We start from the raw sequence: 24,690 nt of genomic DNA on the forward strand, positions 1-24,690 counted from the left end.
ATATTTTGCTTGGTCTATTTATTTAGCATCAAATTTCACATAATGTATCTGTTCGGCCTTCAAGCCAACATTTTGCAAGCTCACAGATCTCATTCATACTAGTCCTCCTAACTACTGGTGTTCTGACCTGTCAATATGTTTGCAGGCTCGCCGGCGCACAAGGCCAGTTCCCGTCGGGACTCTGAGAGCCGCCACCCGCAGGGCCGGCTGGCCAGGGTCGGTGACCCCAGTGATAGCCTCCGGGCAGAAATCACCGCAAAGGTCAGTGCTTAGTAACGGTGATGGCACAGCCGGAGTGGGGTAGGAGGAGTAATACATTCATTCTTTGGTCAAGCGTAGCTAACGACACAGCTCAATTCTACAACGTTGTTGTGTCGTCATCCTCTTTTTCATCGCAGTTTAAATCAATAGGTGTTTATGCGTCGCACGTTTACTAATAACTGCCCGCACGCTTACGATGTCCTGACCTAACCCCTCTCTTCCACCGTCAGGCGGCTGCCAAGAAGACGTGGGCCTCCGGTGGTATTCCAGTGTTCTCGCGACTCTGGCACCGCAAATCGAGCAAGTTGCCGCCTCGGGGCCCGCCAGTGTGATGGTCGCGGAGTCTCAGTAATCTCACTGTGCGCCGCCCGACCGCGACAGATGGCCGCGAGGGCGGTCTCAGAGGGTCGTGAGGGACGAGGAGCGACTCAGTGACTTATGTACGACTCGTAGACTCAGTGACTCACGACTCAATGACTGAGCAGCCGTACGACTTGCTGTGAGTCAGTGAATCAGGTGACTGACACAACTTAGTGACTGAGCAGCGCACTGACTCAGCGGCTGGTTCAGTCTCAATGACTGAGCCGCTGTGAGTCTTACCGGCTCATTGACTGAATGACTCATTGACTTAGTGACTAAGTGATTCACTGGCTCAGCCCAGAACGAGTCTCGGTCGCCGCGCGCCGGCCGGCGACTCTGTGAAGCGGACGTGATAGCTGTACCGTTGCCGCGCGGTGGCCGCGCCGATGTGTACAGCGTTGAACTCTGGCAGTGATCTCGTTATACAGTAGTCACCGAGGGTGTCACAGACGCCCCCAGGGTGCCCGCCGCAGCGGCGGACCCCGTGCCCCCTCCAGTCGCGCGCGCCGTTCCATTCGTTCCGTTTAGTTGCTGAGTTCGAGGCTGGTGTATTCTGATGGGTCGGTCGGTAGGGCGACCGCGAGGCTTGGCGATATATGTGCAGTGCGAACGCGCCGATGTAGTATTTATAATTTTCTATTTTGTACATAATCTGGATCGAATAAACAATGCTTATTACCCGTTACACAGATATTTGGCGAGGTTACGAGTCAGAGGAGAGGAAATGTGAAGTGTAGCACGCGATCAGCAAAAGGACACCAAGCGCGTTTAAATGATGACTTGGGTGGGTTTCTGACTCGGGGTATATGTCGGATGGATGACCAGATTGTTTATTTTTAAAGTGAGTGCCTAGTACAGCCAGTCTTAAAAGTACCGCAACTACCGCACAAAGTACCGGCGGATCCACCAAGCCTGACCGAGGAAGGGCCTGCTATAGTTTAAAAGTCACCGAATCAATTGACCTGGGGAATGGACGAGGATATCAATTGCTTCGGTGACTCAAATTCCACGGTCCTTCCACGGTCGGGCTTGACGGATCCCCCGCACTGTTGCGCGGTACTTTTAAGACTGACTGTACGGTTTTATCATTGCCATTGCGATACAATGTCGCGAATATAATCCCTCGGCCTTTCATACCAGATTTTTTTCTTTAACAATGAATTCCGTCAGCACATATATTTTCCTTTACATCTAGCCAGGGTATAAATATACACAAAACAGTTGGAAGCTTTTGCTAGTGAAAAAACGTCCATATCTGATATAATACATTAGTGATTCGAGACCGAATGCGAGCCCAGACAGAATAGAGAATGACATTTACCGCAAAATACCGCAAAATATTGGGGCATGCGATATAGCCTTTATCGTTCGATTGTGCGGTCAGCCGCAGGTTTGGGACAATCTTTCAACTCAAAACCGGTTTGCAAAGCACTTAAGCAAATTCACAAAAACATGCGCACAGACTGCGCACCGGCCCAACCCGGTCGAGCTGCACAAATTTTGTATAAAACCGGAGTGCGTAAATGTTGAAGCAGTGTTGCGGTCTATCATTTGGCTGCACATCGTGTCGCGTGGAAGTGGAACACGGAAGGTAAGTCAACCAAACCACTGCAGATACAGTCAAAACAGAACATCGCTAATCATCGGCATAAAACCGCACACATAACATGAGTCCTTCGAAAGCCAGCAGGGCATCGATACTGATGCCTCCGAATAACCCTTTTCAGTATTTCAATGCTTCAAATTTGGAGTGCTACCTCTCTATTACTGGACGCCAACGCATACACCTGTGCAATAATAAGTATTGGTCTGTTGGACAGACTTCGTTGAAATGCTATGCTGCTGTTTGACATTTTCACACAGGGATGGCAAGAGAGGCTGTGCTAGGTTGCATCAGCTCCCAATAGCACAAGAACGGCAGACTTATTTGGAGGTGGAAATACTTGAAACGCGTCCTTCCCGCCCAAAGCACCCAGGCTCATCACAATATGCACTCACCACGGTTATCCGTCTGAGGTTTTAGTGCGTGTCGACTGCTGATCGCAACGCAAACTTCGTTTCTCTGCTACAGACACATTTCATCAAGTTTCACAGTTCGCCTATATCAAGTCACTTCGTTGATTGCACCGTGTATACCCTCCACGCCATCGTCACAGAGGCGCCACAAGCCGTCACGATTTAGCACTAAGCGTCACACCGCGTCACGCGTGACCTCCGAGCTCCTGTCTGACAGCGCTGTCTGCCAGTACCGACTGCCGAACATCGACTGCGTCCTCAGGGAACACGGGCACATCATCGTCTGCGCCCTCCGCTTCCTCCAGGGCGTACAGCAGTGAGTCGTTCTCGTACGTGGGGAAAAAGTACTGTGGCTGATCCCAGATTGAAGGTTCGGGTACCCGCAGGTGGTCGGCGGCGCGGAGGTGCTCTAGAAGGGTCGCACGAGTAGGGAGTGTCTCCTGACAGAAGAGACATGCGCGCTCTACCATCTGCCGACGAATGTAGTTGACAAGCTTCACCTGCTGGTAGAAAGAGAGTCGCAGGCGCGACTTAAGTTCGGGGAAATCGAACTGGTGCTCGGCACGCATGTGTGCGGAGAGTGCGTCCACGTCAATTGTGGAGAAGTCACAGAAGAGACAGACGGCGCCGGAGGAGGGGGCCTCCGTCCAATCTGACCAGTCGTCGTCAGAGCCCGGCTCGTCGAAACCGGTCGGAGGACCCTCATCACGCTCCTGCTGAATCTCCTGCCAGCCCTTGCCGAACTCCAGGTAGTTTATGACGTAGAACTTGTCGAACGCCGTGTGCGCCGGGTTGATCTTCTTGTGCTGCTTCTTGCGCATGTGCTCTTTGAGCGTGGCGCGGTCGGGGAAGACACCGTCACAGAAGAGGCACCGCAGCGCCTCCAGTTTGGCCTCGATGGCGTCGATGAACTCGGGTCCGAAGACGATGTTGTCTGGCCGGCCGACGCTGAAGTTGTGCGCCTCGGCCAGGTGGTCGAAGAAGCCGGCCAGCCTGCCGGAGTACTGCAGCCGACAGAACAGACAGCCGCGACTGAACGTCATCGTACGCTCGCGCTGCTGCCGGGCCAGGACGCGCTCCAGGCGGGCGCGCTGCAGCCGCTCGCGCAGCAGCCGGTCCTCGTCAAGCTTAGGCGACAGCAGGAAGTACTCCTCGGAGGGCGCCGCGTCGCTGGGACCCGTGTTGGTGAGCACGGTGAAGCAGTACTGCCGGAGGCCGCCGTCGGCACGCAGCCGCGGCGCCCAGTACCGGCAGTACTGGTCGAGGTCGGCCACCAGGGCCAGGTCGGCCACCACCAGACAGTGCTCGGACAGCAGGTGGGCGGAGAGCGCGTCCCGGTCAGAGGACGGGAACTCGGCGGAGCAGCACAGACACGGCAGCGGCGCCGACTGGTCAGCAGATGCGTCCCCCTCAGCCCCCGGGTCCGGGTCGCCGCAGGGGAACGACAGAGAGGGGCCAGAGTCGAACCGCTGGTCCACCAGCCTTTCAATGGTGTCAGGCTCAGACGACATGGTGATTAACTGCTACTCAGCCAACTGGAAATAAACAAGTTTGCATGATTACCAAGAGAATATCGGAATCCAAAGACAGTCCTTGGATGAAATAGCCTACACATTGGTAATAATAAGACTGCATTTGACCATGATTTTTTTCACTGCACCTGAGATGGCAAATGATTATTTCTTCATCTTTTACAAATAATCTTGGTCAAACAATGCTGTCAATGCATCAGCTTATCTCTAAAGTGGCGTAAATGCTGTGAAACCCAAGTAAACAAGGAGATAAAAAGTAACCTTAGCAGTGTCCCAAAATGGTATTTAATAAATACGCTTCAGTGTCAGAGGGGAAACTCCTCTCCAAAAAGGGGGATGAGAGTGGAAAATCACCAGTCAGAAAGACTGAAAAAGTAGAAAAAGATCAATCAATCAAGAGTAGAAACATCAATAGCATTATATTTGATACCAGTGTGGCCAAATATGTAATGTAAAAAGACCATCCACACAAATCTCTTTTCACTGTAAAATCGGGGTGAACAATTTATCTTTAAAAATTTTGAGGTAAGGTTAAAATTATTTTGATTTTTTGGATGTAGTTTCCCACTCAAATAGGTTAACAAATTTTGGGGCACTGGACCTTAGTCCTTATGGCAGAAATAGCATGCTAAAAAGGAAAACTATGTGTAACTTCTATTGAAAGCAATCTCAACCATTGGGAAAGAGCTACTGATGAAAAACGGACAAACAGTAGGAAACACAAAGCATCTTCTCAGCATCTTCAGTCTTCACTTATTCATTCTTAGGACACCTGGGGCTGGTTGCATATACCGGTATGTCATTTGTAATGGTATGAAAAATAATGGCAAGGTATGATGATCATATAATCTGCATCAGGTGCCTTGTCAGGCATCAATTATTCATGCTTCAGGTGATTCTGATTGCATGGGCAATTTAGTGTTAGACTTAGTAGGCATCACCCGTCTTGTCTTCAGTGAAACTCATGAGAGTAGAAAACTGACCAAAGTATGTACCTGGAACACTAGCCAATTACACCAGTTTTGTTTTATTGCTTTGTTGGGTTAGGCCCTTTCTGTCTGACAAGGCCATTTCAGAGCCAGAAGGATGATAGGAATTAGGGGGAGACATTGGTCTGAGCAGACACCCTAGAGAGTAGCCGGGGCTGAGCTCATCCGAATGGGCAGGCCGACCAGCCCCCCCCCCCAAGCACTACCTATCTGCACCCATCTACGGGATGCACTCCTTCAGGAGTTGGAGTAGCGGTGCTGCTCCAAGGGAGCAGCCCGCATGAGATAGAGGTGCCTGTCCAGCCAAGAGTGGGGGATGCGACATGGAGGAGGATTTCAGTATCCTGAGGATGGAAATGACAGAATGGAGGAATCACACCAGTTTGGTTTCTATATAGTGCAGAGAAAAGATGTCACCCATAGGTACCCAGTATAACTATTCTATTTTACCTACCTATTGTGAACAAGACTATCAGCACAAATTCCGTGGCAACTATGTCTTGATGGAAGAACACAACGTGGCAGGTATGTGTACGTAATGGCAAATAATAAATACGAATTAATCAAGAGAGACAACACACTTTCCTACTCGAACGCACGTGGTCAACTAGTATGTTGACGTAATATATGGCAGCAGTGCAAGTATCTCATCCGCTTCATATAGCTCTACCTTGAATTTAAATTTATAATAGTGTTTTTATATACCTTGTTTATAATATTGTTAATCGCTTTGCTATCGCATATTTTTGGTATGAAATAAACACAAAGAGTACTGAATTATTTCACTGTCAGAATGGTCAGAATAATGATTCACTGATATGCTTTCGATCAAAAGTGTTCCAATTCAAAACATACTCATATGGCCCTGTTCAAGTGTCTGCGGCCGCCGCGGCTTCCGCGGCCAAAAAGGCGGAGCTTAGCTGGCGGCCAATCAGGCGAGAGCAGCATTCTGGGTAATGCGTAGCTCTTCCTGCGGCTCCCGCGGTCGCTCGGGAGCGACCGCAGGGAACATTTATCGGGGTTACATGAGCACAGTAAATACGTATTTAGCCGCTAATTCGAATTAGGAACGCATTACCGACTCATGTAGCCACCTGCTAGTACGAATCGGCGATCCGATCCGCGGTTACATGAGCAAAGCAAATACGTATCACGATCGGATTCACCGCTAATGCGAATCAGGAGCGTACTACCGACTCATGTATCCACCTGCTAATACGAGGGCTGTTCGGGTCCCTGCAGCATAGATCTGTGCTGCGTGCGTCATACTTGGGTGACGTCAACCGCCTGGCTCCGCCCACTCTCCGCCGGCACGCCGCGGCCGAGCGTCGCCGCAGCCTATTTCAAACGCGGCGAACCGTTGCGCGGGTGGACTGGTGATTGTCGCTCAAATAACGATTAATTTGCGTTCAAATGTGGTTATTAGCAATGTGCCACCGAAAAGAGTGATAATGATACCCAAAAAACAGCATACAAACCACTTACAATAAGAAATATTGGACGGTAAACTTTAATCCGCGCCACTTTCGCCTCCTGCAGCACCAAATTCCGTGCTGCAGGAAAACGAAGCATGCTTCAGTAGGTGACGTCACACAGGCGGTGACGCAGTGGTGTGGGCGGGACTAACAGGCGACGAAGTCCTCACTGCGCATGCGTGCTGCAGCATATTTCATTTTTGCTGCGCAGCCGAACAGCCCTACGAATCGGCGGTCCGAACAAAATCCGCTGAGAAAGAGGCTTAGAAGCGAATAGGACCAAGATACGTATTACAGGAACTATTTCTTCGCAAAAAGAAACATTAAAATGCAAAATAATAGGTATTTTTTTCATTTTCTTCTTTTAAAATAATATTTTGAAAAATATGTCGGTATTTTGCCAAGTTTTCAACAATAAATATAGTGAAAACCAAATAGTAAATATCCACATAATTTCAGTTGAAACATTTTTCTGACAGCACTACAGACGAATCAAGAGAGGCAATTGCCCAATGAGTCAAAGCAAGACAACTTTATGTTTAACTTTTTTTTGTTAAGTTAATTGAGAATGTTTTGAGCAGATTAAATGCAAAAAAGACATAAGATAATGAATTTTTAATTTAGTCACCTCTATTGCTACGGAAGTGCGCCACATTTGTATGCTATTCCGTTTGTAATGCGGCATATTTACGTCTGGACAACGAGTTGCGTTGGAGAGGCCGGAAATAGTGGCGATTTCTGGACCGCAAGAATGGACCGTCATTGGAATGATTCTTTTTCAAACCGTGCACTGTTTTTAGCCGGAATTTAATAGTTACTACAAAATATTTTTGTCATTACATTTGGCTAAGAATGAATGCCATCAGGGAAGGTTTTACTGCCGCTGCATTTTGTCCAGAAACATATAGTGCTGTTATATTGCAGTTTTTGCGCTTTTGTTACAAAATATGAAGCGAACATGCATCAGGCTCTCGTCCATCCACTAAGAAGTTATTAAATATTTTGTTTTGTGTATTCCAAGAGGAGAGGAAACTATTTTATTTGTGCCTTCATTGAGAATTGAAGATCGATCATTAAATTTTCAAGGCAGTTAATCAATCAAACCAAGCATTTAGTCATTCTCGTATAGCAGTGGCTATAAGAAGAAAAGGTTGATAAATACTGAAGTTCAGTCATCTTACTTCAACTTGGCAGCAAGATCCCAGAGGATAAAGGATATAAAAAGTATACCTATCCTGTAAATCAAAGCATTTTGGTGCCTGCAAAGGCTTGCGTTATTTGTGGTGTGCTCGCGGAGTGAGGCTTTGGGCGTTTTTGTTGTGTTTATGTGGAGATTGAATATAACTGTGACCCTGTGTTTGTTTGTGTATTTACTACAGTCAAACATCACATTCACATAAAATACTCACCTAGCTCATAGGTGTACCCTGCAGAATTTGTACTTGTTGATGTCTGGAGCATGAACAAAGCACTAAAGTATCTCAATTATCATTTCCCACATTTTCTGAGCATCTAACATGGCAATACAGCAGTGCAGAGCAGCTTCAGAGAAGAAACACTTTCAATGCACAGACTGACACCAGCCACCCAATGAGCCAGTTCCTCATTTGGCTGTTTCCATGGATGCGGCTTGGCAAAGGTGAGCTAACTTGGCAACGGCTTGACGCGAGCTGTTTTTAAGTTGTTAGCAGGTAAGATTGAGTCATGGTGAGTATCTATCATATAACTGGGTGCTTCTGCTATGAGTAGATTGCAAATATGTGTGATGATTGAGGTTAGGTTAGGTTAGTCAGGGCCCTGTTTCACCAGTGATAGCAGCACGCTGCTTATACACGTGTCAAATTGGGTTTCCATGGAAACATCAACAGGCCCATTGCTCCAACACTACCACAAGTGTGACGTCAGTTCGTGCAATTGGATAGCAGCGTGGTAGCAGCATCCCGTGAAACACCGCCCTGGTCACATTTTTTATGGACACCTGGCAAATTAACTAAAAACTAGCATAACCTAATCTAACCTGACCAAACTAAACCTACACAACTACTAACTATAGGCACTAAGCACCTAAGTTCTTGTGCCTACATCTCATACCAACTCAAAATAAAGTTCCTTGCTGGAAGATAACCCTCCAGTACATTTTATAACATCCCTGTGAAGAAGACTAATACTTCTAAATCCTGAGTCACACTTCTGGCCATCCACAGAAAGAAGCGCTGAGAGCTTTGCTATTGTATATTGGACCAAAGATCATTGTCACGAATGACTATTAACACGTATTATATGATCATATCGTTGCATGGCTTGTCACATTCACAATTTTACTGAAATCCTTTTTCAAGAAATGCAAAGTTTCATTTGCCAGACACTTGAGTAATGCACATTACCATCTGCATAGCAAAGTAAAGCTGCCTGAGTTCACTCATTCTAGATTTTTTCACTTCATAGTCAGCGCTTCATAGTTATAATCTTGCTGTTATAAGTTATAATTAATTATTCATCCCAATACATCAATAGACAATATGCAATCATCATCAGCAAACATTTTCTGGCTTGATACTGCTCGGCGTACTCTTCAGTATTGATCTCCTGCAATAATATGGCTTGTTTTTAGCCAATAAGCTCTTTTAATTTTACTTTTATTGCTGATAAGTGAGCCAGATCAACCTGCGTTTATCAACCAACATTTCATAACTTCAACTTGATCTTGCTCAGGACGATCAGGACCTCTCTTAGCCTCCTCCTGGATACTTGGGATTGTTTTCAGTCAACATGCTTCTTTAATATGCTATAAGTCAATCACAAGAGATTTAAGACATCCAACAAAACGTACACGAGTACACGAGTACGAAAACCTCCAGATGAACTCGAAAAAGGCCTTGGAACAGAGCCAAGTGGTGCTCCGTTTGTTTGTTTACAATAATAGTAGTACTGATGTATTGTTTTAGGACTCTAACGTTCGGCTTATAAAAATTGAAACATTTTTACAAAATCTGTAAGGCAAGTAATATTTCTCTGAAAGAACTAAAATATTCAAAAGCCAAACACTATGAAATACAGGAATCGGAGCGAAAAAGTAACCCAAAAAACCAGCCTAATCACCGACTCCTAAAACTGCGACAAAATCAGCACTTTTCCCCGCAACTCGTTGTCCAGACGTAAATATGCTGTAATGCGCATCGGGCCGAGAGCCAAACTAGATCCGTTTGACGTCACTGATACGAATTTGCTCATGTAGTCGGTGCACTGAATGCGTTCTTGGGGAGCTGATGCGAATTAGCGTAGTGCGTATTTGGAACGGATCGCTCATGTAACCGAAACGTCCGAGGCACACGATTCGGGCCGTATTTCACAAGAACTATTCTTTGCTGACTGGAAGCTTGACTGGAAGCGTCAAAATGCAAAATACTTAACAATTTTTTTTATTGGCTGCTTCGTAGAAAATAGCAAAAAAATGTTGGTATTTTGGTTTAGTCTTTGCATGTGAAATAAAATGAATGAAATATTTTGAAAGATAATTTTTTCTGACCACCCTGCTGTCGCTGCATGGCGAATCAGTGCCCACTGACTTAAAACAAGAGAACTTTGTTTTCATTTTTTGATTTCATGTTAATTTTAAATGTTTTTGAGCCTATCAAATGATATAAGTATTTAAAATTTAGCTCAGTCGTCCCGGTAAATGCCGCAACTGCGCCATGACTGTACGCTAATCCTATTCCGTTTGTGATGCGAATTACCGGCCGTCGAGGAGTCAGCCCGGGTGAGCCAAACAAGATCCGTTTGACGTAGATAAAACGAATTAGTCTCATGTAACCGGTGCCGTAGATCCGTTTGTGGGGAGCTGATGCGCATTAGCGTAGTGCGTATTTGGAACGGATCGCTCATGTAACCCCGGTAATTGACCTCTATAGTAACCTAGACGGGCGACTGCCGCGCCGCGGCCGGCACGGAATCGTTCCCGCATGGGGGCGCAGTGGCGCCACCTGCAAGTGGTCAGAAGTTCCCGGCCCCTATAGACGGTCTATGTGAAGTGGGTAACTTTTGAAGCTGATTTTTAAGAAAGATACAGCCTGCGGATAGCTGAAAAGGATTGCTATGTAACTGAACATGCTTTCTCAAGGTGTGATGTGCTCGATTGCGAACAGGATGGCTCGGGCCGTGCAATAAAGTGCATTGTTTCAAATGACCCGGACGCGCTGGCGGTACAAAGCATACCGAAACGTGGATCGTGCCTACCTGCCGTAGGTAAGGCCATACGGGACGAAGAACGTACCCGCTTCCTACTCAGGTGGCAAAAGATGATCAATTAGCAAACGAAGGGGGAGGGGTCCGTTCGACCCCCGCCCTATTCGGGCGAGGGTTAACCCTCGCCCGCATAGGTGGGGTCGAACGGACCCCACCTCAGTTTTCGCGAATAACTCTCGTAAAAAGCGGCCGATCGCGACGAAACTTTCAGTACCCTCGCGATAATCAATTATACACCTGCCCTGAAAGTTTCATGACCCTGACCCAAATGACCTTTGACCTGTGACCTACTTTTCAAGACCATGTTTGGCCGGAATCGCAATTCGGCACATGGCTGGCATTAACCGCGCGTTAGCAGTCTTTTCGTGATTTCAAGCGTTTAAACATGTGATATGATGTTGCTCCCGTGCATTAGGGTGGGTGTCAAGGTCACTTGAAGGTAAGGTCATGTCAGGTCATCGACCTTTGATGACCTCGGTTCACTTTTTCGAGTTTTACATGTTTGTAGGCTTGTTTTTGGAGCTAACTTCGAATTTAGCAACCATTTGAACATTAACGAAAAAGTTTTGGTGCCTTCGTAACATGTGACGAAGCTGTTAGAGGTGGTTGACACCTACTACGAATACCTACCCGGCAGGACCCCTACTGGTTGACCTGACCTGACCTGACCTGACCCAACCTGGCCTTATAAATGCATCAAGACATCATCTGTAGTCAAAACTAACATGATTTTCGTGATCAGCCCCCCGATAAACCCCTAGCAGCCACACTTTACGACGTTCTAACAGGTCCCGATTTTCCCGACTTTTGGGTCATTGACCTGACTTGGAAGGTAACCCAATGACCTAGGACCTTAAAATCAGGTATAATCGGCTGCCTCTCGTCCACTTGCAATTCCATCCCTGATAATATGCCAGTGCTTATATCGGGGGTCGGCAACCTTTTTGGGGTGCGGGCCAGATTTAAGCGATTCAGAAGCAGCCGGCGGGCCGGAGCTTGCAATTTGCTACAGTCATAGGTACGCAATATTGGAGAAATATGACAGCGTACATGGGCGCCGCCACCGGGGGGGACGGGGGGGACGCGTCCCCCCCACTCTCAGAATGGAGGGGGGACGTCCCCCCCCCAAACTCATTACGGAGCGAGCGAAGCGAGCGTAGTCTTTCGGGAAATTTCTGAGTATGAACGGGCCGTGGTCACACTTTTGCGAGACTTATGTCTCAGAAACCACTTGACTGATTTACATGCGGTAATTTTTGTAGGGTAGCTTCATTCCTTCTAACAAGTATTGAACTATTATCGATGCATGTGGGTGACCCATTATGCACCCGCCACGTGAAAAACGAAGAGGTGTCAGTTTTGTAACAATTGCAATAGGTATCTCGGTAACATACTGGGCCGATTGCGCTGAAAGTTGGCATGTAGGTATAGGTAGGCACCCACCAGGCAATGCATATCCATGACCATGTGCCACAGTTGGGGTACTGCTGCACGTGCGCACGTGCAGGGGTCGATTCCAGATCTCGAGAACGGCTGAACCGATTGTGCTGAAAGTTGACACATGGTTAGGGACCGGTTATAAGGGTACCGTGCAAAAGTCAGTTGGGACCCATTTTGCACGTGCGCACGTGCAGGGTGCCGCTTACAGATCTCGAGAACGGCTAGGCCGATTGCGCTCAAATTTGGCACATCGTTAGAAACCGGTTAGTAGGGTGCAGTGCACAAGTTGGTTGGAGGTACCCCCTCGCAATTTCGTACGTGCAAGACCCACCCCCTCGCTCGCTCCGTTGGTCGCCCCAAAAGGCGTTTTACTGGTTGTTTTCTTACTCGAAATTTGATGAGGCCCTTCGGTTCAATGAGACCATTTCAGAGCCGGAAGGATGAAAGAATTAGTGGGAGACATTGGTCGGGGCACCCACCCCAGTGAGCCACTTGGGCTGAACTCGACCAATTGAACAGGCAGCCCAGCCCACTGGCACTCACTGTACCCGGCAACGGACTCTAGCTCCAGTGGAGTCATTCCCGCATGGGATAGAGTTGCCCGTCCAGCCCGGAGCAGGGGATCGCGGCGTGGAGGAGAAGGATTTGACTGTCCTGAGGATGGAAGAGATGGAACGGTGCCGAATCTGAGAGGGTCCAGGAGGTTTAGATACTCAGCATGTGGGGTATGGGCCTACATGCATTGGTCTGACCCCTTGCCACCTCGGCCAACAAAATCTCCAGCTCAGTATCCGACCTGTCATCGCGGAACTGCCGATTTTTGATATCGTGATCAACGTGTGTCGTATAACACGACTGGCCGAAAACGGGCATAATATGTTTCGTCTAACCAGCCAAGAGCATGACTTTAAACCAATCCGACCTCGGAGTCAAAATCTGAACAATTTCGAAGACTTCAACTCCGACTCTGGCCAAAACTGTCAACTCCGACTGATTCCGGCTCCGACCCCACAGTTCTGCAGTCACACTAACTACACTAAATTTTCAGCTTCTAAGAAATAAGCTATACCGTTGACAGGACCACAAAACTTTGAGGCGACTTGACTACTTGACTTGGTGACCTGACCTAAGGTTCTCTGGTATCAAGCTTATTAAACGGGCTGCAAAATTCGTATTTGAGAGCAGTTTTGCCTAATGTTTTTTTTTTGCCAATTTTCGCGGCGCTTCGCGCCGATTCGTGCACAAGCCAGACGGATAGATTGTAACTATACAACGCCTCCTCCCCCACGCGGGTATGCAATATGCATTACCTATGCAATATGCATTACCGATCAGATTAGTGGCATACATCAGCAATTATACCCTGATGATGAGGCACTAGAGGCTTTGCCATGTCAAAATTGAATCGGACATCAGATGTGTATCTGTATATAGGTAGGTACTCGGTGGGAATTCGGTCTACACTCACAGCCATTACTTAAAGGAAATGCCTAAACTTCTTTCCTCAAACCAGTTGTTTTGCCACAGGTTTATGAGTTTTTTATGCTTAATATGGTCAGGAAATAACATAACGAATATTTGCAAAATGATTTTTTATTTATTTTTACATAGGAACCAATTTCCGTCTTTCGTAGAGGCCTTACCTATATTGCAGCGGAAGCTAATTACGCGTTGACCAATCAGATTACGTAGTTCAAACCAGCTGAATGCTGATTGGCTGGCATTTTTCCGTAAGGGAATGGATTCCTCGGTAAGGGAATGACAAAGTGTAATTATGGGAATGACTTCAGTATTCAAACCTAAAATCGATACCGATATCTTTGGCTAGGGTGATCGTTGAGCCATAAAAGCTCCTGATTTGTTCTCGTCTCAGCTTAGGCTACAAAACTGTTACTTCAGTTCAAAACCCAATGTTAAAAGTGGTATATTTGCTTTTAACTTTGAATGCATCGGACCGAAAAAGCTACGGTAAGAATGCCTACTTTTGGGTTTTCAGTCGGTCAGTCCGTCCCCCCCAGTCAAAAATCCGTGGCGGCGCCCCTGACAGCGTAATTAATAGACTGGTGTACGGAAAACAAAATCGATTTATGAAGGTACCGCGGGCCGGAACGCAATGTTAGTTGCTGTTACCAGACGCGAGCCGGACGTCAAATGGTTGCGGGCCGGATCCGGCCCGCGGGCGGTAGGTTGCCGACCCCTGGCTTATATAGATCACCATCGATCTGGAATGGTCATCTTTTGCCACCTGAGTAGGAAGTGGGTACGTTCCTGGTCATGCATGGCCTTACCTACGGCAGGTAAGCTCTCCACGTTTCGGTATGCTTTGTACCGCCAGCGCGTCCGGGTCACTTGAAACAATGCACTTTATTGCACGGCTCGAGCCATCCTGTTAGCAATCGAGCACAGCACACCTTAAGAAAGCATGTTCAGTTACATAGCAATCCTTTTCAGCTATCCGCAGGCTGTATCTTTCATAAAAATCCGCTTCAAAAGTTACCCACTTAACATAGACCGTCTACAGGGGCCGGGAACTTCTGACCACTTGCAGGTGGCGCCACTGCGCCCCCATACGGGAACGATTGCGGCGCGGGAGTTGGCCGTCTAGGTTACTATAGAGGTCAATGGCAGGGAAACTTCGACATAAGCTGCGCGCGTGAGACAAAACATTGCGGATTTCGCTCTTTGTTTCGGTTGATTTTATCATGTTGTTAAGGAATACTTGCTTCAAAAGGGTAGTAATTGAAGCAATAAAGCCATTATAAAGCCATTACACACAAAATTTTGATCAGCATCTCGTTTCAAAACAACCGTGCCATTCTCGTCGCCGGCCGCAGCGGGTGAGACTAAATGCTTACTTTGAAATCTAAGCTGTGTTGCGGCATTGGCGGTTATGTGCGGCGTGTATGCCGCATGATTAGTAAGCGGCGACCACTAAATTAAAAACTTAATAGCTTTGACCTGTTTTCAATGGATAACACTGCATACCAAAAATGTCCATCGCTCTCGTCATAGGATATTTAGATCTAAATAACTAACTTATCTACATCATCGTTTTGAACCAAATCAATACTGTCAACGTGACCCTCGCCCGTATTGGTGTTTTTCCAGCGGCGAACGTATAAGGTATAACCCCTTGCCGTTTCGCTCCTGATCAAGCTAGAGCTTCGCGGAAAAAAACGAGCGTGTTGCCCGTGACAAGAGGAAGCCGATGATACCCAATTTTAAGGTCCTAGGTCATCGGTTGACCTTCCAGGTCAGGTCAATGACCCAAAAGGCGGGAAAATTGGGACCTGTTAGAACGTCGTAGTGTGGCTGCTATGAGGTTTTTCAGGGTGCTGATCACGAATATCATGCTAGTTTTGATCACAGATGATGTCTTCATTCATTTAGGCCAGGTCGGGTCAGGCCAGGTCAGGTCAACCAGTAGAGGTCCTGCCGGGTATTTGTAGTAGGTGTCAACCGCCTCTGACAGCCTCGTAACATGTTACGAAGGCACCAAAACTACTTTGTAAACGTTCATGTGGTTGCTAAATTCGAATTCAGCTCGTAAAACTGGCCTAGAAACATGTCAAACTCGAAAAAGTGAACCGAGGTCACCAAAGGTCAATGACCTGACCTGACCTTCAGGTGACCTTGACACCCACCCTAATGCATGGGGGCAACATCATATCACATGTTTGAACGCTTGAAACTACGAAAAGACTGCAAACGCGCTGCTAATGCGAGCCGACATACGCTGAATCGAGGTTCCGGCCAAACATGGTCCCGAAAAGTAGGTCACAGGTCAAAGGTTATTTGCGTCAGGGTCATGAAATTTTCAGGATAGGTGTAAAATTGATCAACGCGAGGGTACTAAAAGTTACGTCGTGACCGGCCGCTTTTTACGCGAGTTATTCGCGAAAAACCGAGGGGAGTCCGTTCGACCCCCCCCCCCCCCCCTAAAGGGCGAGGGTTAACTCACAGTCCGAACTCCGAACAAGTTCGGTCTTGTTTGTGAATTTGTCGGAGCATCACCTAAATCTAGTAGAAATGATGGAGGGAAACTAGGCTTTTAAGGTGGGAAGGGAGTCGGTGACGGTCAGGGGCACTACAAGCAGAGCAGTCATAAGCTGGTGACAGGGCTGACATACCATGTTTTGATAGCATGACTGAAACAGACTTTTTGGGTAGCCAGGAAATCGCATGCGAGAGCCTATTGAAATTCTTACATCGGCCTTTATATGCACCAGTCGTATACCTACAGGTGTGGGATTTGGCATACGATTTCCAGACAATCGAAAGACTGTTTGGAGCCAACGAAGGAAGGAATGAGTGAGTACTAAGTTGAAAGCATTAATTTGGTTCAAAATGATGATGCAGATAACTTAGTTATTTAAATCTAAATATCTTATGACGAGAGCGATTGGCACCTATTCATTGAAAACAGGTTGGAGCGTTTAAGTCTTTAATTTAGTGGTCGCCGCTTACTAATCATGCGGCATACACGCCGCACATAACGCCAATGCCGCAACACAGCTTAGATTTCGAAGTAAGCATTTAGTCTCACCCGCCGCAGCGGCCGCAGCCGCGAGGGTGTTCAACCTAACCGAAATTAGGCTCCGCCTCCCGGCCGCGGGAGCCGCGGCGGCCGCAGAGCACTTGAACAGGGCATGGTAGCTCTCTGACGTCAATAGACTTACAAGAAATTTTGTACACGCAAAACATCAACAAACTTCCCTGAACGAAGAAAGTGTCGAATAGCATTTGATATGTTTTTGATAACATGAGCTGGTGTACCTGACACTACTTACCGGGGTTACATGAGCGATCCGTTCCAAATACGCACTACGCTAATGCGCATCAGCTCCCCACAAACGGATCTACGGCACCGGTTACATGAGACTAATTCGTTTTATCTACGTCAAACGGATCTTGTTTGGCTCACCCGGGCTGACTCCTCGACGGCCGGTAATTCGCATCACAAACGGAATAGGATTAGCGTACAGTCATGGCGCAGTTGCGGCATTTACCGGGACGACTGAGCTAAATTTTAAATAATTATATCATTTGATAGGCTCAAAAACATTTAAAATTAACATGAAATCAAAAAATGAAAACAAAGTTTTCTTGTTTTAAGTCAATGGGCACTGATTCGCCATGCAGCGACAGCAGGGTGGTCAGAAAAAATTATCTATCAAAATATTTCATTCATTTTATTTCACATGCAAAGACTAAACCAAAATACCAACATTTTTTTTGTTATTTTCTACGAGGCAGCCAATAAAAAAAAATGCTTAGTATTTTGCATTTTGACGCTTCCAGTCAGCAAAGAATAGTTCTTGTGAAATACGGCCCGAATCGTGTGCCTCGGACGTTTCGGTTACATGAGCGATCCGTTCCAAATACGCACTATCGCTAATTCGCATCAGCTCCCCAAGAACGCATTCAGTGCACCGACTACAAGAGCAAATTCGTATCAGTGACGTCAAACGGGTCTAGTTTGGCTCTCGGCCCGATGCGCATTACAAACGGAATAGCATACAAATGTGGCGCACTTCCGTAGCAAAAGAGGTGACTGAATTAAAAATTTAATATCTCATGTCTTTTTTGCATTTAATCTGCTCAGAACATCCTCAATTAACTTAACAAAAAAAAGTTGAACATAAAGTTGTCTTGCTTTGACTCATTGGGCACTTGCCTCTCTTGATTCGTCTGTAGTGCTGTCAGAAAAATGTTTCAACTGAAAGTACTTTGATATTTTCTTTTTGGTTTTCACTATATTTATTGACAAAATACCGATATATTTTTTTAATTATTATTTCAAAAGAAGCAAATGAAAAAAATACCTATTATTTTGCATTTTAATGTTTCTTTTTGGAAAGAAATAGTTCCTGTAATACGTATCTTGGTCCTATTCGCTTCTAAGCCTCTTTCTCAGCGGATTTTGTTTGGACCGCCGATTCGTATTAGCAGGTGGATACATGAGTCGGTAGTACGCTCCTGATTCGCATTAGCGGTGAATCCGATCGTGATACGTATTTGCTTTGCTCATGTAACCGCGGATCGGATCGCCGATTCGTACTAGCAGGTGGCTACATGAGTCGGTAATGCGTTCCTAATTCGAATTAGCGGCTAAATACGTATTTACTGTGCTCATGTAACCCCGATAACTGTCTTTTTGTTACTTACTGCTTTCATTAGTAAAATTATAATCAAATTTATTTTTTATCAGTTTTGTTGTGCTTTGTCAGCTATTTGCACTTCAACTTGGGTCATGGGTGATTCTGATCCATTGTGGATAATTTTGACATTCGGTGCCAGCCTACAATTTTATTTCTTCAAATTGAAATGATTTAATAAAATATGCCCATTGGGGATGATATGCCCCATATGCCCATGGGATATGATGGTCGGAGCTGTGACGGCTTGTGCCTGTGACCGCCACCGTTATGGTTCATTTTGTTAACAGTTTGGAAAGAAATAATGGTAACTGAAAATGACTCATGGCCTTAAATAAGACAAGTGAAGTTGTGAGTCAAAACATTAACACTAAACCATGAACCATATGCAATTATTGTTTTCCTCCTTTTCCAGGTATTAGCAACTCTGTGAGAAGGCCCAGCCTGGTTATGGTTTCACTTGTCTCAGCATGGCACACATTCATTTTCCTTCATGCCATAATATGGTAAGCATTGCCAAAGTTTTGGAGCAAAGCTCAGTTATTCTGAAGAAGATGTTCTATGCTTAAAGCTGATTAATCTGGAAATCTTGTGTGGTGTCCCCTTTTGCTCATCAGGATGTTTTCTTTGACTGTCAGCTTATGGCTCATGCATGATGTTTCCCCTCTTCCTCCAGCTTCTGGGGAGTTCAAGCTGAGGTGGAACCACCACCCAGCAACTGGGACTACCTCATTTTCACCCAGGAGTGGCCGCAGTCAGCCTGCATTGCCTACAAAGGGGAGAACAGCCAGCGTGCCTGTGAGATCTTCAGCAATGTCACCTCATGGACAGTGCATGGGGTGTGGTGAGTTTGGATGGATGGGCATTGAGAAATGGTCATGATGTGACATGCAGTCACAGCAATGGGACACACACATAGCACATTCCCTATAAGCTGCATTCCTTCAATTTTTGATAAGAAAGCTTTATTTCAGGGCAGAGCATCATGAATGAAAGTCCATTCAAAAGTTAAAATTAAGGGCAAACATTTTTGTCCAATAAAGAAATCATAATCATAGCTGATTGTTACATACCCAGTAAACATGCCGACGTCGGCCCGACGTCGGGCCGAGGCTCGGCCCGACGTCGGCCCAACGTCGGTTCAACCTCGGCCCGACATCGGCTGGACGTCGGATATGCCCGCATGTTCCGACGTCCAGCCGAAGTCCAGCCGACGTCGAGCCGAAGTCCAGCCGACGTCGAGCCGACGTCGGGCCGAGATCGTTTGCCGAGGTTGACGAGATCGTTTGTCGTAGGACCGACGGGGCCGACGTCGGCATGTTTATTGGGACAACGCGCCAAAAATATCAACCGGCGGCGGGATTCGAGCCCCCCAGTCGCCGACGTCGGCATGTTTACTGGGACAACACGCCAAAAGCATCATCCGGCGATGGGATTCGAACCCCGTGTCATTCGAACTCGAGATTAGTGCGCTAACCACTACACCACGCAGCCAGCTAACTAATTTGGTTTGTTTTGTTATCTTATGCCCTTTCGGTCTGACAAGACCATTTCAGACCCGGAAGGATCATAGGATGGAGACATTGGTCTTCTTGGCGAGCACCCTGGGTCCAGTTCATACAGAGTCCCTGGTCCCATTGCTGCTACGTGACACTTATTGGAAAGGGCGACCCCACAATGGATTCATATAGCCACTCTTACACACCTGCACCAACGTTTCCCAAAGTGTCTGTACTGTGTTGTACAGTCTGTCTTAAAAGTACCGCGCAAAGTGGCGGTGGATCCATCAAGCCTGACCGAGAAAGGTCTGCTTTAATTTGAAGAGCTGGGGAATGGACGAGGATGTCCATTGCTTCGGTGACCCAAATTTAGCAGGCCCTTCCTCAGTCAGGCTCGATGGATCCACCGCCACTTTGCGCGGTACTTTTAAGACAGACTGTACTGTGTACTGGCAGCGCTGATCTGTTTCGCCGGCTCGCTCATGTTGGCGCGCGCGCAGGCGGGTCAAAGTTCGGATGTGCCGGCGGCCGGCAGCGGCAAAGGCCATCTGCAGCGGCCGCCGGGCAGTGGGGGTCAGGCGGAGGGGAGGGTCGGGTTTGCGCGTCGTTCGGTGTGCAGGTGCCGACCGCGGCAGTGGAAATACAGTTCCGGCTTACAGTGTCCCTTTGATAAGTGGCACTTTGGCAAAGTGACACTTGCCGACTGGCCTTTCTATATGAACTGGGCCCGGCCCTGGTGAGTTGCCGGGGCTGAGCCTGACCAAAGGATAGGCCGAGCAGCCCCCAAGCACTCACCGCACCCGGCTACGGGCGAGCTCGGCTTACGGGCAATCCCAAATGGGAATGGGATAAAGTTTCCCGTCCAGTCCGGATCAGGGGGTTGCGGCGTGGAGGAAGATTTGAGTTTTCTGAGGATATTTTGAATACAGAAGCTCTTTATGAAACATAAAACATTTATTTTATATTATTTTAACGGTCAAAACAGCGGCCGATGTCGGTCCGACGTCGCCCCGACGTCGGCCCGACGTCGGCTGGACCTCAGCAATTGATCTCGGTCCGACGTCGGCCCGACGTCGGCTGGACCTCGGCTGGACGTCGGAACATGCGGGCATATCCGACATCCAGCCGACGTCGTCCCGAGGTTGGACCGACGTCGGGCCGACGTCGGCATGCCGATGCCGAGTTGCCGACGTCACCCCGACGTCGGCCGACGTCGGGCCGACGTCGGCATGTTTACTGGGTAACAAGTTCAGTAATCCATACTTTCTTCCAGTAAATTTTAGTATGTTGTTGAGTTGTTATTGGCAATGCAATATGCAGCAAAACTAAACGATTTACATTTTTACCCTCACTGCTATCCATCCAGGCCCACCAAGGCCGGGACAAAGGGTCCGCACAACTGCCAGAAGCTGCCATTTGACCTGGAGAAGCTGCGACAGATCGAGCCCAGCCTGCTGATGAGGTGGCCCAACATCTATGCCGGAAAGTCGGTCTACTCGCTGTGGAAGGTGCGGATCGATCGTCATCTGGGTAAAATCGCCGTCATTTGGGTTCGATCGCTAGGAAGGCACGGTCCTTGCAGCCGCCAGTTTCGGGATGCAGATTATGCTTTGTCATCTTGTAGCGAGCATAATCGTTCTTACTCACGATATTTGTTGTAGGTAACATCGGCCATGAGCCAATAATATATCGTAAAATCAAAAGTGATTGTCATCTACGCAACCTTTTCGCAACTCCCTGTCTCTTGGGATTCATGACACATGGATTATCCATAATCTCTATCCTTTCGCCAAGCAGTTGATCTTAACGTTCGGTTATCATGGCCTGAAAAGAATAACAACTACCTACCCTATTTCCGTACTGACAGCACGAGTGGCTGAAGCACGGCACGTGCGCTGCCGAGCTGCCCTCTATCGGCGACGAGCACGACTACTTCGCGCTGGGTCTGCACTGGTCGGCCACCTACCAGCCCCTGTCCGTCCTGGAGACTGCTGGAGTCCGGCCCGGGGCGGACAGGTTCCAGTGGGCGCAGATCCGCGACGCTCTGACGGCTCACTTCAGCACGAAGATGATTGTTGACTGTGAATTGGACCGGGTAGGTGGAGGAATACTGGGGGGGGGGGGGGCGGGAGGAGTGAAAGTGTGAGAGGGAAGGGTTTGTCGGGCTCGTCGGTCTTGTTTTATTCGGCTCGATGTTGTGAGTGGTAGAACGGAAACAAGAGCCAAAATTAACGTCGGGATTGTTGCCAATTATAGCGTATTACTGTACGGATGAAGCAACCCTGACACGAATATTCAACAGCATGCATACAGCGATTGTACTGTAAAATTTATGAACGTAGTACAAACTTATGCTCACGTTAAACGTGTCAAATTGTGGTGCGTGTATCTGACAAAACAAACTGTTTGGCTGTCCCAAGCGACTACTAATAACCACGTCATTCATTTCACTGACGTCCCATGTCTGACCCCGCCTACCCGTGTCGCCCACAGGAGACCAAGCTGTGGTACCTGACCCAGATCAAACTCTGTCTGGACAAATCGTTTGTGCCCACCGACTGCCACAACAAGAGTGAGCCGATCAGCACGGGCTGTCCGGCGGAGGGTATTCTTTACCCTCCCATTATCCCCACTCCGGTCCCTGTGCTGAAGCCCGAACAGGCAGAGAAGCAGGAGTCTGGTACAGAACAGGAGCAGGAGACAGTGCCTGGAAAGACTCCGGCCAAGGAGGAACTGTGAGTCTCGGTCTGTACACAGGCATGCCCACACCCGGACTGGATCTGCCGGGCTCGTCTGCTGACTAAACCGGCTGTTCTACTCTGCGCGGACTGCCTGGCCAACGGACTTACTTGCTGGCCTGCCTGGTTCGCACAGAAAAAGCTACTAACCAATGGATTTACTAACCTGGAGAGTGGACTTTACTAACTCGGTTGCCTATCGAGCCTATCCTTTACCTTGAATATGTCGTCTGTTCAAACCATCGGGCCAAAACCATTCAAACCAAACTTTCATTTCTGCGACCAGCGTCGGTATCGACATTCCAACGATGGTTCTAGAGCGACATCCCTGCTTTGACGCACTAACCCCACAACTCACGCTCCTGTGGAGGGATAAACGCTTGTCAGCGGCACGTTTGCTAAACACTCTTACTAACCGGGTTTGCTCAGGGAATGTGAGGGAAGATGGCGCCGTTAGTGTTTAGGCTGTGCAGTAGCGGAACTCTTTCTAACCGCACAATGGATTGGTAGTCCTGCCTGAGTGATGGTTTCAGTGCATCGGATGCCATACAATTCTTCCGAAGTATTATAGACTTCCGAATGTCTTCCGCTTGAGTTTGTGCTTCCTTTATACTAACCAGCGCTCAAGGCTTCTGGCTGATGTATACATGTGTGGGCTTTCAGTGATGATGCAGATGCTTCAACTGGGAATGCGCAGGATTTGTTGTTGATATTGACGAAGTTCCTGGTTGCTAGCTAGTGCGATCTGATCCATTGTTTGCAATGGATTGAGGCAGTCTGCGTAGCAAATTGGTCGGAGTTGACGGTTAACATTCATCTTCTGGACCCTTCATTGGCAAAGTTTTGTGGATTGCAGTGCTGTTGGCTTGTCCAGCAAGTCTTCCAGTTGCAGGGATATTGTAAGCTGTGCTTTCCTCAAGGCCAAACAGTAAACAGCCACCGCTCTACCGCCGCAGTAGATCGTAAGCTCTAACCGGCGCCGGCCTCCACCATTCCAGGGTGGAGATATTCACGATCGAGCTGTCCAAGAACGAGGTGGTTCCTCGGACCAGCCGCTGGTACAGCTGGTATCGTATGTCGGGCCGGCCGTACTGATACCCCGGCCTGTGGGGCTGCTACAGCTTGCGTGCGTAATGCGTATTCCGTTTAGCTTCAGTGTGTGGTGACCTCTGGGGTTTGGCGCCATCTATAAAAGCTTCTCGCTACGTAACTGGCGCTAGATGGCAAGTTACCGTATTTGATGAACTCGGAGGCTGTTCTCCGGTTCTTTTTGGGTGTTACTTATTTGAAGTCATTGCTAATCGGTATTGGTTAGTCTTTTCAGTTTAGGTGACGTGTTTTGTAAACGACAAGGTGTTCTTATCTAAGTTAATGGTTTGTTTTCATTGTGTGACCCACCGTGACATAAGCCAAATCGACGGAAAAAGTGCGTTACTTCGTTTGTGTGGGCTTATCTCATTTGCTAGAAACAATGGCCATTGTTTTCTCATTTTTGGGTGTGATGGTTTCAATGAAAAATCATTCCCCGTTTTCTTAACCATCGTCAAGTTTTGGCCACAATATTGTGACACGATGCTTGGCTTGAAGTATTTGGAATGGCGAGTTCAGAGTTGTTTTACCTTTGTTGCCAAATGGACCACATTTACCCACCAACTGTTCAAGTCGTATCCGACTTATCCCGTGACAAGGGTGCCTCACTGCCTATGCTGATGTACTGACGCCTGTAGAGTGACTTTCGCCTCCGAACTTACGATACCCGTTGATCTTGGCATTAACCCTACGGACAAGACCCTGTTCGTGCTATGTTGGGTCGCTGCATCGCTCAGCATGTGTATAACGTCGGTCCGATCTGCTCAGTGACTGGAGCTGTGATAGAGGGCGTGCCGGGTGTCACTTGTACTTAAAGACATGACAATAAAGGGGTATAGCAATAGTAGGTTTATTTTTGGGTAGAGGATTGAGAGAGAGAGAGAGAGAGAG

The 24,690-nt window shown here is 47.6% G+C and overlaps 3 protein-coding genes and 1 long non-coding RNA gene across 23 annotated transcripts in view; 2 read left to right on the plus strand and 2 right to left on the minus strand.

The window, feature by feature from the left end:
- LOC122388132 overlaps positions 1-1,306 on the plus strand; it is a 215,896-nt gene extending 214,590 nt beyond the window's left edge. For all 5 annotated transcript variants that reach the window (XM_043378929.1, XM_043378932.1, XM_043378928.1 and 2 more), the window contains 2 exons: positions 146-261; positions 492-1,306. In XM_043378929.1, the coding sequence (XP_043234864.1) occupies positions 146-261; positions 492-593 (218 nt within the window). In that variant the 3' untranslated portion in view covers positions 594-1,306. The remainder of the gene's footprint in view (positions 1-145; positions 262-491) is intronic.
- Positions 1,247-6,740, minus strand: LOC122388133 (zinc finger protein 277-like). Of its 5 annotated transcripts, none has more exons than XM_043378935.1 (2): positions 5,613-6,354; positions 1,247-4,172 (listed from the first exon to the last, which is right to left on the minus strand). In XM_043378935.1, the coding sequence occupies exon 2, from the start codon at positions 4,146-4,148 to the stop codon at positions 2,823-2,825; it is 1,326 nt and encodes a 441-aa protein (XP_043234870.1). In that variant the 5' UTR covers positions 4,149-4,172; positions 5,613-6,354; the 3' UTR covers positions 1,247-2,822. The 5 variants fall into 5 exon arrangements, with proteins under 5 accessions (XP_043234870.1, XP_043234871.1, XP_043234874.1 ...); XM_043378936.1 differs by having other exon boundaries at positions 1,762-4,172; positions 5,864-6,029; XM_043378939.1 differs by lacking the exon at positions 5,613-6,354 and adding an exon at positions 6,644-6,740 and having other exon boundaries at positions 1,763-4,172.
- Positions 5,902-24,643, plus strand: LOC122388135 (ribonuclease Oy-like). 12 transcript variants are annotated; one of them, XM_043378953.1, is made up of 7 exons: positions 5,902-5,907; positions 18,889-18,979; positions 19,150-19,317; positions 21,339-21,480; positions 21,840-22,067; positions 22,466-22,707; positions 23,709-24,643. In XM_043378953.1, exons 2-7 carry the CDS (start codon positions 18,924-18,926, stop codon positions 23,803-23,805), a joined length of 933 nt encoding a protein of 310 aa, XP_043234888.1. In that variant the 5' UTR covers positions 5,902-5,907; positions 18,889-18,923; the 3' UTR covers positions 23,806-24,643. The 12 variants fall into 12 exon arrangements, with proteins under 12 accessions (XP_043234888.1, XP_043234877.1, XP_043234882.1 ...); XM_043378942.1 differs by lacking the exon at positions 5,902-5,907 and adding an exon at positions 10,345-10,390; XM_043378947.1 differs by lacking the exon at positions 5,902-5,907 and adding an exon at positions 16,993-17,044.
- LOC122388136 lies at positions 8,851-9,750 on the minus strand. The gene is made up of 2 exons (XR_006257739.1): positions 9,464-9,750; positions 8,851-9,219 (listed from the first exon to the last, which is right to left on the minus strand). It is a non-coding gene; the product is annotated as an uncharacterized LOC122388136 (long non-coding RNA).
- Positions 24,644-24,690: the final 47 nt, after the last annotated feature.

Source organism: Amphibalanus amphitrite, unplaced genomic scaffold (genome assembly GCF_019059575.1).
Source record: "Amphibalanus amphitrite isolate SeventyFive unplaced genomic scaffold, NRLGWU_Aamphi_draft 000310F_arrow, whole genome shotgun sequence".
In the NCBI taxonomy this organism is placed as follows: domain Eukaryota; kingdom Metazoa; phylum Arthropoda; class Thecostraca; order Balanomorpha; family Balanidae; genus Amphibalanus; species Amphibalanus amphitrite.

Bases quoted from the DNA above. Each gene is read 5' to 3' on its own strand.
- LOC122388135 (XM_043378942.1), top strand. From the start codon at position 10,357: ATGCGAATTACCGGCCGTCGAGGAGTCAGCCCGG. The intron at 10,391-18,888 runs GTGAGCCAAACA...CTCCTTTTCCAG, and splicing joins CCGTCGAGGAGTCAGCCCGG to GTATTAGCAACTCTGTGAGA. The intron at 18,980-19,149 runs GTAAGCATTGCC...CTCTTCCTCCAG, and splicing joins TTCCTTCATGCCATAATATG to CTTCTGGGGAGTTCAAGCTG.
- LOC122388133 (XM_043378935.1), bottom strand. From the start codon at position 4,148: ATGTCGTCTGAGCCTGACACCATTGAAAGGCTGGTGGACCAGCGGTTC.